Source organism: Columba livia, chromosome 15 (genome assembly GCF_036013475.1).
Source record: "Columba livia isolate bColLiv1 breed racing homer chromosome 15, bColLiv1.pat.W.v2, whole genome shotgun sequence".
NCBI classification, from domain to species: domain Eukaryota; kingdom Metazoa; phylum Chordata; class Aves; order Columbiformes; family Columbidae; genus Columba; species Columba livia.
The window spans coordinates 14296744-14310817 of record NC_088616.1 but is presented as its reverse complement, the minus strand read 5'-3'; the positions used below and the strand labels follow the sequence as shown (position 1 = coordinate 14310817).

Here is a 14074-nt window from a genome sequence, read left to right as displayed (position 1 = left end):
CCAAGTGAAAGGTTATCACAGTGGCGGATCTCACCTGCTCAGTTTGACTTTTTTCCAATATGGCTTTTAACATTTGATATATGGCAAACGCCGTGGAGATTCACCCTAGTTATTTGATATATTCTCTTGGCTTTAGTGGAGCATGAGGAGTTGTCGGTGCTTATTGGTCGTTAGTAGGTGCTGCCGTTACTGTTAGTGAACATTAAGTGGGTGCTTTTGTTGGCTGCCATGAACTTGTAGTATTATGATATTAGAGTGTGGGATTAACAAAATATAATGAGTAGAACATGACTATAAATGGAGGAGGAGGAGTCTTGGGGACCAGAGAGCCTGGGGGCATAGTCTGAAGTAGATAATTTTGCCTCTGTCTAAGGGGTAAACTTTTTCAAGGAGGTTGAGAGCGGTACTTTCCAACCTGGTGCTTCTCCTAGAATGAGGCTGGAGTACCAAACACTCGGCAGATCTTCCCCATCCCTTGCACCCTTGAACAACCTTCAGCACCTCCCTGGGGGTGAATCCCGCTCTCATCAGAGCTGGCTCTGCTCTCAGATACACGACGTTCACACTGACTGAGCTCTCCCAGCTTTAGCGGAGCTATACCCGCATTTGCATTGATGTAAGTGAGAGGGGTTTTAGCTTGTAGGGTTTTGCCTGGGTGTTTGTTTGCGCATACCTAATGCTTGTCAGACTCATGCTGTTCCTGCTCACGGGTCCATCTCTGCTGACTGATGGGCTGCTTGCCCGTGTGTGATCATATCCTTGTTGACACAAAAGAAATAGATGAAAAAGTTCTTTTTTTATTATTTTCTCCCTTCCTCCTTTAACCACCTGTATGCCCTTGCCAGAGGCAGCCTGACAGTTCCATAAGGGCTTTTCTTTTGGGCCAGGAGGTCTCAGTCCCTTGATGGATAATCTCAGTATGCAATGTGATAGCCTATTTTAGGTTTGTATTTACTAAGTAGAACTGTGGGCTTCAGCAAAAGAAAAGTGTTTAGTTTTTGTTTGCAGGCTCTATTTCGCAGTACTGTTCTATGAGATTTGCTTCGCCTGTACGCATTGTAATGCCATCACAGTAACTGTTTCTGCATCGCTCAGATTGTGCCCTGTCCCATGAAATCCTGGATTGCACATGGCTCATTGGGAAATCTCAACCCCAGATTGAATGATTAGTAATCACAGCAATAGTGTTTTTGCCACTGCTGGAAAAGATGGTGAGGGACAGGGTGAGAATTACTTCTGCATGAGTCACTTGCCAGTTTATGAAGGTACTTCGTGAATAAGTCATATCCGTAGAGGTTTCCTCAGAACATGATTGCCTCCTCAGTTCAAAAAATGGCATCGGTAGATAACCTCCTAAAGTCTGGGTCTGTGGAAAGGATGCTCCATTTCTAGCCCTTGTTTCATTTCAATGTTCTTCCAATACGTGCAGTGAATGTCATCCCTCCCTCTTTCCTCCCTCCACCCACACCTCCCTCTCATATCTCTGCAGATGCTGAAGACATGCATAGTCAATGTTGGGAAGCTTCCCATTGCTAAGCAAAGAAGCTGGGGATGTTACATTTGGGTATCATTTGCAGCTGTTTTTATTCATGCTTTTTCCTGACCTTAATACCCTTAAAAATTTGATGGGGTAAAGCACAGCTACTGTACTAAGTGTAGTATACAAGGAGGGGGCCAAGTGTTTGCCAGATAATATGGCAGCTATTCTCTTTCTCTTCTCCACCAAGGTAGGTTTGCCTGTTTGTCTTCCTATTTCTGCATCGATTAGATTCTGCTCCCTCTTGATTAGTGTTCTGGAGGGTGAGGGAGATGTTCAAGCTCTTCATTTATTGACTTCCACTGGTGTCTTGTACACTAGGAAATGTTTCAGTTTCTCTTACACTGATCTATGCAACCATGTAAATTAACACATATATCACACAAATCAACATCCCTGAAAAAAAGGGTCAGTTCCTATTAAATGCTCGTTATTTCTACCTGCACACACAGTGCACACCCCCCACCACCCCCCCAGCTTTTGTCATGTCTCTGTTTGTCCCACTGCATCTGAAATACATCAGAGCAACCCCAGAAAGTGCAGTCCTTGGAAAAAGTGTGTACATCCACCACAAAATGTAGCCCAGCTTAAACCAGCCAGAAATTGGTGGGAAACATCTTTTACATTCTAAAAATAGTTTGTGCTGCATTGTCACAGCAGAAAGCAGCTTCGCAGTAGCTGTTTTTGAAGCACAATTAACTAATTGTTATTGAACTCATCAGCATCATTCACGCAGCATTCCTGATGGCACAGAGGTACTGCTGCACAGGGGAAGCGTTCCTCGCTCCCCCCTCTTTTTCCCAGACTCTGTAAGAAAATGGCCAATAAACACTGAACATTTTTCTCTCAAGCTGCTTTGCCTTCATGGGAGGAGTGACTGCAAACATCTGCAGATGCACCTCTTCGTTCTTTCTTGGGAGGTATCATCCTTCCTTCCCTTCTCTAAGCCCGTACTGCAAGGAAACCCCTTGCATTTCGCTTTGCCCATTCTGCAATCGGTCCGGCTGTTTTATCTTGTGACCTTCTGTTTGTTGTGTTGTGTTTGGCTTTTATAATCCACTTAACTGTTGCTTATCTACGCCATAACTTGAGGGCAGTAACTGCAACGGGAGAAGAAACAATCTGTTTTCCGTGCCACTGCAGGGGGAGAACTTCTATACGGTGAGGATGGTTTAGGCTAGACATGAAAAAAGAAAAAAAGGAGTTACTCTAAGAGATATTAAAATAAGGATGCGCTTGCAGAGTTTGTGTGGGGATGGCAGGGGAATCCAGAAAGAGGTCAGTGATGGAGATTACACAAACATCCGAGCGGCCGAGCTGAGTCCTGGTGTGACGCAGGATGGATCTCTGAGCCCTCTCCAAACCCTTTCCAGGTCTATTTTCCATGACTGTGTGTGTCAGGAACCGGGCTGTAAACTTTGGAGCTTCTGCGTGTGCAGCATTTGTCAGTACATGCTATGCTGAATATTGCTGTGTCTTCTCTCTTGTTGTTACTCACTAGGTAGATAAGATTACAGCTGATATGTCAGAACATGCTGCAACCACCCCTCCATTATAATGTGTAGACATCCAGATTAGAGGCTTTTTAGGCCTGGAGCTGTCTCTTTGTTATGTGTTTATGCAACACATTGTGCAATGAGATTTTGGCCTCTAGGTGCTAACACCAAAATGCAAATATATTGATTACTAGGGAATAAAAGCAGGCATGTTCACAAAAGCATGCTTTGATGAACTGGGGGGGGGAAATGCTTGCCAGATACAAAAGGATCAGAGGTCTTTACAAAACAGAAATTTGCTTGGGATTGTTTGGAGCTGTGGGATCAAGCTGATACACAGAAAATCTTCAATCTCTTTCACTGCATTTTACTCCTCACTTTTGTCTGCGTGTTTATGTAAATGGCACAAGTATCGGGAAATCTTGTCCCAGACTTGTCTATGAATTTCCTGACATAATACTGGCATTGTAGAAACAATTAGAAAGTCAGTAGAGGATAAATCCTTTGCTACCAAGAAGCTGGAGCAGAAAGAAGAGCACCAAGGAATGCTTCATGAAAAGTTCTTACATTTACCCAATGAATCACGAGGATTTGTAGCCTACCTGTGCTACAGAGCATCGTGGCAACTGTCACAAAGAAAAGGAATAGTAGTTTTGTCTTGATGAAAAGCTCTCGGTGCCATACAGCCCAGAGAGCAAATATCCCAAGCAAGCAGCGAGAAAAACTGAGGTGAAGCTTCTGCACTGCACAGAGTTGCGGTGCAGGCAAACCACCGGGGATTTAAGCACCTTCTCTTTAAAGGTTATAAGCATTTGCAAGCTCAAATTGACTGCAGTGTGAGCAGAGGCTGTTCGGTACGACTGGAAATTGAGGGCAGCGCTTTGTTTAAATGTGGGTTTAGATGTGTAACTTTATTTGCGGGCTCTCTTTGACTCTCTCTTGCATTTCCAGGTAGATTTATTGTCTTTATATGATCCTGCCAACATCATCCCGGTCTGAGGATGTCATTATTCTTCTACTAATTGCTATACAACCTGCTCACCCTTTCTCGTTTTTTTGGCTGAGGGCGAGTTTCAAGGAGACAATCTCAAAGGTGAATTGAAATCAGATAAGGAAAGAAATGTTTATAAATATCTGCATGAGATTCCAAGGCAAGGTATGTGCATAGAATTAGACTTCATGAATACATACAGCTTTTCTTCAGGAAAAGTGAAATGCTTTCTACCTGCCAAGAGCTGAGTTTGGACCCTCAGGAATCTGTATCACTCCTGCTATAGTTGATAATGTCACTAACACCTAAAGCAGTGTGAGGTGTGCAGCTTTAACCTTGCTTTTTATGTATTTGTGATTTCAACGGCCATGAAAAAAAACACAGCTCAGTAATCTTGAACTGCATTCCTAGAAGGTAAAAGGCTTTTGAATTCACCTTTAAAATGCACTTGTTTGTATTGGCACAGGCTGTCTGCACATTCAGGGAATAGTTTGGGCTTTCAAACAGGTAGAGTCTTTGGGGATGTGTTTCTTTCTTTTTAAAGTATTTCATTTCACCCTTAATGTAACGTGCTGTCTGCACGGAGCCACATCAAGCGTCAGCAGCACTTTTCTGCTGTCCCTTGCTGTCAACAAGAAATCTGTGCTTAGAACAGGAGGGACACATCAGCCTTTGAAAGTTGAACAGAGGGACAGATTCACAGGGCACGGAACCAAACAATTTGCATCTCGCCGAGGCTCTGGGGTAGCGAAGAGAAATGTCTTTTTTCCGCAACGTCTTTTTTTGTTTTTCCTGCCATCAAATTTTCCGCCACCGTGCAAGCAGAAGTGCAGCTCCAGCAGCGAGCGTGTCAGTGGAGAACGGTCGCTGGCAGTTTTTAACCATTGTGTTTCTCAGTCACGCCGCAAACGGGGTTTGAGGAACGCGGTGTTGTTCTGGCAGCACACCGTGCACGCCGGCTCCTCTTGGAAGTGGCGATTGTTGCAGGCTGGCACATGGGATCCAAAGACAAATGTTGTTGTAGGTGCCGCTTCAGACCTGAGTATTGAGAGCACTTTGAAGCTGTCAGCTCAGGACAGGCAGTAGTGCCACTACCTTGAAAGAAAATACGTAGCTAAAAGTGATCCGTTTTCTTCTGTGATTGCACATATTCCCGTTTCCCTGAGTGTGTCATCATCTCTAAATCTCCGAAGTGTATTTTCAGGTTTCTACTGTGTGATCAGTTTGGCCTCACGCTCTGTGTGCTGTTAAAAACTCAAAACCTTCAGACTTTTGGTTCTTAGCAGAACGGCACCACATTGCACTGAAAGCAGCCGGCGGCTGCTCCCGTCGCTTCTCCAGCAAAAGGGAGAAGACGGGGCAGCAATTAGACGAGTGCATCCCTGTGAACCAGCTGTATTTCACTGGTGGCCATTGTCACCTCCTGCATTCGCTACATCCAGCCGAAAAGGAAACAAAAAACCTATAATAAATAGTTTTAACTGTGCACTGGAATAAAGGCTATTTTCAATTTTGCCTTTCACATTTTAATTGTACAGCAATAATTTTGCAATAGAGTTGCCGATGGCAAACAAGCAAAAGACATTAACTTTATTTATGTTTTGGATTATTAATGTGGCTGTTAAAATTCCTCCAGTTAGTTTTGATTGAATTGTTTTTTTGTGCGATTCTGTCGTTTAATGGAGCGGTAAATAAGAATTTCTGATAATGAGCCCAAGCATCTGTCACAACAACCTGGCGCTGGTTATTAACATTTCCATTAACGGCAGGGTGGGCAGTGATAATATGGAAACCACACAGTTAGAACAAAATAAATAGTTGGTGTCAGACTGAGTGGGTGTTAATTACTATTTTATTTTATAACTCTGGGGGGAGGGAGTATTGGTAGAAAAGTGTGACTTATGAAGGTCATTCTATCTAAAGAAAGAAATCTCCAGAGGAACAGATAACCAGGGCTATCTGGCTCGGGTAGTGAATGTTTTATCACTTCTATTTATGGCCCATAAAGGGGCAGAGAGAAGAGATGCAGCTTTCTCGGTGGTCTGGGTGAAGGCTACGGCACCGTGAACATGGAGAAAGGAGAAGTGTACCCTTTGCCCTGCCTTTCTCTCCCTACTGCTGGAGTTTGAACAGGACACGCTTGGGCACCTTTTCTGTAAACAGAACATGTGCTGTTTTGTTAAGACCTGCTGGAGGCAGAGACAGCAGGTCTGGAACACAGACCGTCCTTGCCGGCCACTGGGGAAGAAAACCCACCTGCACCAAGTTGGATCCTGACAAAGGGAATGATAGTGTGACCCAGGTGCACTCAAAGATTAGTTTTCTAGCACAGCACCATACAAAGAAGAAACGCTGTCAGGATCCAAAGAGGGCCAGCATGTGTATGTGAAGGTATAATCAAAGCAGAGCTAACAAGCAGCAAGCTAGAAGTCGTTTTGTCATACATAAAATAGTAGTTGAATTGATTAGCATCTGACTGGTTTTGGAGGTAATTTAGGCAGTATTGTGGTCCTAAGTCTTGGAGCGTTGCAAACGGGCTGTTGTAAAGGTTTGCTGCGGAACGGGAGGCCGGGCTGGTGGTGACAAGGGGCTGCCGGGGACTTCAGGAGTGGTGGGTCGGACACAGTGTGGCTGCAAAAGGCAAGCCCCAAAGGTTACCGTCGAATGGAGACAAAATCCTCCTTTCTTTTCCAAAGCCGCTGGCAAGATTGAGTTGATTCGTTGTCTAACCCAGTTTGTGTGGGAACACAACCATGTCCAGAGGCTCGGCTGCTGCTCAGTCCACGTCTGCTGAGACTTCCTGGTGATACAGACACCCCAGGGCTGACGCTGGTGTCGTAAACAGTCTGTCCTGGGTCCTCCCATGAATGGAAAACTGCAACCTGGATGTGAACTAGTTCTGCTTGTCGCTCTTAATTCTTCTGTCCTCCTTTCTCTCTAGCACCGGCACTGGCCCCGCAGAACATCCAAGTGAACTCCCTTTCAGCAAGCCAGCTGGAGCTCACCTGGGACCCCCCTCCTGCCGACAGCCAGAATGGGAACATCCAAGGCTACAAGGCAATCCTCCTGTTTCTACTGGTTGTATTTATCTTGCTTGGCGTTGCTGTGACTTGCGAGATAGCTCTACAAACTGCAGTTGCCCTCACTGCATAAGGCAAAATTAAACCAACGTTCAGACTGCAGTATGGAAATGGCACTAAGTCTCAAAATCAAAAGAATGAGATTAGGGGGAAGAAAAGGCAAAGTATGTTGCTGTTTGTGGAGAAGGAGAGCGTGGGGAAGCAGGGTATGCAGATAAGGAAGCAACTCCACTTATGTAGGCAATGTGTCTGCTCCAAGGAGCAACAGGCACACAAGAGCTAGGGGCAAGGAATGTATTGAAGAAAATTAAGTGAGCTTTCTGTCTATAAAATATTACAAACCAGTAGGAAAAGCAGAATTTTCTCCAAGCTATTCTTTCATTTCCTTAACTTTAGCAAAATTAAATCATAGTATTAATTGCGTTTGGTTCATAGGAGATGAGCACGTTGCAGAGGCATGTTGTTTAGCTTTTCCAGCATGAGAATGGACCCTCGGAGAGTGGAAATGGGCAAGTCTACAAACACTGGAGCTTGGCTGGGGTTCAGTGTCTGGCTCTGCCTCTCTCCATGAATTTAGGTCCATAAGCGAAGAAAAGCCAAGCCAATGTGAATAATCTGGCATCCTTTCTTGGCAGTAACAGGCATCCTTATATATCAATTCATGTTCTTTTCCTTTTGTACGTATATGGATGGCTCTAACAGCTTGGCTTGTAGAGCCAAGGTGGAGTCTTGCCTTGGCTCGTTCCCTCAACTTTCTGGCTTGCTTTGGCCGGTTGTAATGCTCTTGCTGCCAGGCCTGTAAAATAAGTAGGGCTGGCACCACTTTTCCTCTTGGAAAGGACTTGTCCAAAGCCTAAATTAATGGCAACAGGATAAAAATTACGTAAGAGAATAATAAGGAAAAGTAACTCAAGGAACTCTAAGGAAAGGTTTTATTACCCTTTTCAGGAGGCCATTTGCATGGATGTCCAGTGAACACAAAGGGTGAAACCATTGTGTGCGTGTGGAGGTGAATTATGGAGCATTGTATCAGGATGCCGGTGCTGACAGGCAGCTCACATTTCAGGGAGAATTTAACAACTGACCTCTCATCGGTGAACTCTGGCAGCTCTTATCTGCTGTCATTAGGCCATATTCTTCAGTCTGGTTTTGAGTGATGTACTCAACTCCACAGTCTCTGGACTCGAGGGAATTTGCCAAAGGAAGATAAAAAATGGGGCACGTGGTGAAAAGCATTAGTATCCCATTTGATGTAAGAGTCCAGAGCAGGACTGCACCATCTTGCTGATCTTTTATCCCTGCGATGCCCAGATATTTCCTAGGCGTAGGATATACTAAAACATCTCACTGTCTCAACAGATTTATTACTGGGAGAGCGACACCCAAAATGACACGGAGAAGGTGAAGGTCCTTTTCCTCCCGGAGACAACAGTCCGACTCAAAAACCTGACCAGCCACACGCGGTACATGGTCTGCATCTCCGCATTCAACGCGGCCGGGGACGGCCCCAGGAGCAGCCCCTCGCAGGGCAGGACACACCAGGCGGGTACGGGACCCTCGTCTTGTCTCAAAGCACAGACTGGGTGATGACCAATGTGTAATTGGGCAGTTGGTGAAAGGGAAATGGGTGCAGGAGGGCACTGGTGTTTAGATTTAATTTTTGGATGGGTCATTACATCGCAATGGCCTTGGGGGATTGGGGGGGAAAGGAATCAAATAAGTGCACCGTGCGGGAAAGGGAGTGATAAAGCAGAAATGAGGACAGGCAGAAGGACCAGTTTCTTCACAAGCTGCTCCAGAGGGAAGCTGTCTATGGGTCTGTTTCTGGCCTCTGCTATCACACCTAAAAATCCAAAAGAACTTGTCCCCCGTGGAAATTCCCCAAACAGTCCTGTGAGGGAAATATTACACTTTTTATCATAGAATCGTAGAAATGTTTGGGTTGGAAGGGATGTTAAAAGGTCATCTAGTCCAAGCCGCCTGCAATGAGCAGGGATGTCTTCAGCTGCATCATGTTACTTAGAGCCCTGTCCAGCCTGGCCTTGTAATTCCTCCTTGTTTCTTTGTTTTAATGATGTTATTTTTCTGAAGCAACCGGTCAGACTGAGCTGTCCCATGGGCACGACCATGGTGGGCGAGCTCCAGCGCAGGGTGAAAGCGATGCCCTTGGGGGTGGCTATGAAGAGAAGCGTTCACCCAGGCTGTGCGCTCACATCGCACCCTTCTGTCCTTGAGCCCTGCATTTTAGCTTCTGCAGGACATTTTCACCAAAGATAACGGGGAATAACAAACGTTAAAATCCTACAACCATTCTGAAAATCAGCAGCTAGAGAACTTTGCAAACTTAGTGTCCCTGTGAGGGTCTTTCCCTTCTGCGTCCGATCCCTTCGCTTGCTCCTGAGGTTCAGCTTTGGAGCTGAGCAGCTGCTTTTCTTAGGACAGGCTGAATTTCTGATTGATTACAGGACATTTGGATACAATTGACAAAGCCCATTCTCAGCTTGTTTCCTTTAGATTTAGGCCGGGCAAATAAAGCAATGTTTTATAATATATATGTATATCAGATTGACTACTCCTCTTGCAATTCAATCTCTTTGTAATCCTTTCAGCACCCAGTGCTCCCAGCTTCTTGGCGTTCTCTGAAATCACTTGCACTACACTCAATGTGTCATGGGGCGAGCCAACAGCAGCAAATGGAGTCCTGCAGGGTTATCGAGTAGTCTATGAGCCTTTGGCTCCCGTCCAGGGTAAGAAAGACCTCCAATCATACATATTCATGGGGAAATGACAGAAAAGCACTCTAGTATCCTTTATCTCTGCCCAATTTCCTACTTGTTCCCTGCCATTTTCCAAGAGAAGCCAGGTGGCAGAGGGTAAGTAAAACAATTCTGCTTTTGCCAAAACTGTTCAGCAAACTATTATATTGTGGAATATAGCTTTTGTCTGTCCTCTCTCATTTTCTTGCACAAACTGTATTCTGTGTGATTTGAAAAGTCATTTTACTGCCATCGTTACCTGGTACGGGTGAAGAGGAAACTCAGCCTGAAAGTGCCTGATTGTCTCCCCACATCGTGCTTTGAAATTGCTGACTAGGCTCCATCCCAGAATAGTCGTCAGACACATTTGTGTCGCTTATCACATCAAGTGTCACTTCTGCTATCGCAAAGCTTGCCCGGGCATCAAATGTGCTAGTCATCACTGTTACCACTGCCGCTTTTGACAGGGGAGAATAACTGTGACCGAGATTTAGTTGTATCTGTTTACACAGAGTTTTCCAGCAGCATTTTTAACCCAGCACTAGATGTAAGCTAGACTGCAACAATGTGGTGGCCACAAATGTTTCATTAATTTGCCAGAATAGCAACAGAGAAGGATTTGGCAATTTCTCTGAAAACAAATGTAAATTCATCCCAAAGGTGAATTAGAAAAGATTACAAAGTTTGTGATGATCTTATTAATATTCTTATATTCCTGGTAGATCGCCAATAGTTCAATAGGGTGTCCAGCTATGGCAACGTGACAATGGGGAGAGTCATTTCAGCCATTGCCAATCCATTTTAAACTCTTATCCAAATAAATAAGAATATCAATCACTTGGATTTGCTTCTTCTGAAGGTCCATATTGTCTCAATATCCATGTCTCATGCACTGATAAAGTTATATTCAGGATTGAAAACATGAGAATAAAAGCACTTTCAGCCTGTCAAGTCTGAGCACAAAAAGCTAATGCAGAAAGCATTTCTAATTCTGGCCAAGAAATGTGCAGAGGGTGTGCAAGAGGTTTGGGCTGTTGGGGCATTTCCTGCCTTTTATTCATTCCTACACAATGTTTAAGAATACATTTTTTTTCCCCTGAAAATATGAAAGTGTCAGATCGTGTTTTCTCTGCGTGCATTTGACTTAACAGCCTCACAATCTTTGCTTTCTTTCCTTCTCTTCCCCACCTCTGCCTGTGCTATCTGACTCCAGTTCATCTCTCCTTCCTCCCCCTGTAGATTTCTGATGCGAGCAGGGAGGTTATGGAGAGCTTGTCCTCACATTCTACATTTTTCCCTAAATTTATTTTCCAGTTTCTACCTATTTGCTCTTGTGCAAACGTTCTTCTTTCAGAAAACATGCCCACATTCCCTCAATGCCATAATTTTCCTCCGATGGAAAAGCCATGTTCCTTTATTTAGAGAGCAGGGTAAAGCCAAACCCGTTCAAAGATGGAGCACATAATGGTGGAGAATGCTGGGGACTCTTGGGGCTGGCAGGTTTTTCCCTGCATATTTACACCCATTTGTGGTCTTTGGCTGAGCATCCTCACTGTTATGACACCTCCTGCCTTCCCACGCACAAACCACCACTTAAAACCTGCGGATTTTGCAAAACTTTCTAGCAGCGATCTGTCCCTTAGCACAGTCTTCTCCCTGCTTGACCTTTTCTTGTTTAAGCTTTAGAGTGTTATGTTTTACACAACCATAGACAACAAAATTGCCCTGGAGGCTTTTTTAACAGTTCCTTTTTTATGGAATGTAGCTTCAAAATGACAAATACTTCCTGATTTGTCTCAGAAAAATGAAATAGTACACCTAGGGAAGGAGGAAGCACTTTTACTGCTTCCTTGTTAACCAAGGGAAGATTCCCTGAGTTATAAATTGTATTTGGGAGAAAGCGTTGAACAGAAATCGCTTGGACGTTACTCTTTATTTAACTGATAAAACCTGAAAGACACAGCTTGATTTGCATGAAATCAGCATCTGGGTTGAAAACCATGTTTTTTCTGCTTTTTTCTGGAAAGATAAACTAGCAAACAGCCTTCTCTGCTGGGAGAAACATTCTCCCGTTTCCTATTTTCTTGGTTTGAGATGTGTTATGTACATCTACAGAACCAGAAAAAATGGCAAAAGGACTCTGTAACTTCAAACTTTCTGTTCTGTAAAATTTTGTATGGATCAAATTCTTTCCATTGGCTTCCTTTAGAAAACTTAAGTGAAAACTAGGGAGTTTTTTTTTGTTTTGAAGTACACATTGTCAGCCCACCCTTTATGCAGCATTGCAAACCTAAACATAAAAGTGGGAACCTTGTTGAGGGAAACAGCACTAATTTTAATTCACCCATGTCAGAAAAATTCTTAGGGAGGAAAGTGAACACAAGTCACGACTTCAGCCTTGTCCCAGCTAATTGTGCTTTGATTGCATCCCTGGCGGCAGTGGCATTTATACCCACAAGTTACCTGTGAGGTATATTAATATGTCCTTCATTCTGCATTCACTTGCTGATGGTGGAAATGACAGGACAAGATGAAAGGGGAGAGCCTGGCCCTCGTTTCCTCCCGCAGGCAACGTTGCAGGTGACTTGGCAAGGCAGCAGTGGAGAAGCGCTTGCTTAGGAAGCAGCCTGCAACATGCAGTCCTCTTCGTTTACCTCCTCCTTTCTTCCCAGAATAATTAGTGAAGTTGCATGTAGTCTCTTGGTAATTTCCCAGTTGTGTTGTAAGGTTTTTTCCTTGTCAGTACCCACTTATCAAGCTTAAACTCTAATTATACTTATCAGTGCTGAAAATTGGCTATTATCACTACTTAAACTCCTGCTAATTGTAAGAAATACTTTCTTAGCAAACTGTTAGATAATTTTACTTCCCATCTAGATGTAATAAGCTCCACTTGATTTCTTTTTTTTGCATTGCAACCTTCTCTTAGTTCTTTTTCTACCTCTGTGTGGCTCTTCCAGGGGTGAGTAAGGTGGTGACTGTGGATATTAAAGGGAACTGGCAACGCTGGTTGAAGGTCCGGGATCTTACCAAGGGCATGACCTATTTATTCAGAGTGCAAGCCCGAACGATCGCCTATGGACCTGAACTGCAAGCCAATGTCACAGCTGGGCCAGCAGAAGGTAAGTGGAGCCATAAAACCGTGTCACAAGCCAGATCAGTTATACAAACATGGTCCAACAGCGGGGAATAGTGCACTCAGGGCTTAACATTAATTTCTAAGCCAAGGAGAAGGGGAGACACAGGAACTCAGGACATGATTCAGTGCATTTCGCAGCTGCCCATGAAAACCATGTTTCCTTTTTTCCCTGAAATCTAGAAATTTGATGTGAATAAACAAAACAGTGTGAATAAATCACAACACAAACGGGCTAGCCAGGGATTTCAAAGCTGCAGCCTGACAGCGCGGTGCATAATTCTGACTGTTCTGCAATGGAGTCAGAACTGGAATAACTGGCGGAACCAGCAGAGATTCCTGGGTGTAAAATGAGGAAGAATTCACAATTACTCTCTCCAGACACTTTGGCTTATGGGGAGGGAGAGGTCTGCAAATTTCCTCATATGTCAAGAGGGGCAACAGGCTGAACATCAGCGTCCCCCGCTTGGTTCAATATCTGTACAGAAAGAGCTGGTTTTCTTATTTGATTGGTGATTTTGATAAACAGATAATCTAACAAGGAAAATGCCCTGCAATGATAACAGCCTGTCTGGTAAATCACAGAGCCTCGATGCAGTGGTCGCTGTTCTGATTTTTGCTGCTTTTCCAGCTCAGGGAAATATTTGCTCGCTCCATCAGAGCCACGTGTGGTAGTTCCACCCTTCTGGGTGCCAGCAAGCTTTCATTTCATCACAGAACCCTCCACAGCTGGTATCTGGGACAGCAGCACTGTGGATCCGCAGTCTGACTCTCATGCCCCGCCATAGACAGTATAAAGCAGGAGTCCTCTCTAAACGTGGCCGTGGCATCTTCCCAAGCGAATGGGGCAGGTGACTGTCCCCACGAACCTCTCCCTGAAACTCGGAGGCTGGTTTCACCTCTGAAGTCAGAAATAGCAGCGGCGATGTGCAAACGCTGCAGATATGCTAATGGTTAAAATGAGAGTGTTTTATTAACACAGGCACCTGTAAAACCCAGCCGTTGATATGTAACTGCTGGTACTAGAACTAGTGGAAAATCAATAGGCCGTTGAGCTGGTTTATGTTGTGTATATGTT

At 44.4% G+C, this 14074-nt stretch overlaps 1 protein-coding gene across 12 annotated transcripts in view; it reads left to right on the top strand.

Moving 5' to 3' along the window:
- The window catches only part of SDK1 (sidekick cell adhesion molecule 1), a 375516-nt gene that overhangs the window by 334151 nt on the left and 27291 nt on the right, over positions 1-14074 (top strand). For all 12 annotated transcript variants that reach the window (XM_065031442.1, XM_065031436.1, XM_065031444.1 and 9 more), the window contains 4 exons: positions 6966-7081; positions 8464-8650; positions 9714-9851; positions 12821-12982. In XM_065031442.1, coding sequence (XP_064887514.1) covers positions 6966-7081; positions 8464-8650; positions 9714-9851; positions 12821-12982 — 603 coding nt within the window. The remainder of the gene's footprint in view (positions 1-6965; positions 7082-8463; positions 8651-9713; positions 9852-12820; positions 12983-14074) is intronic.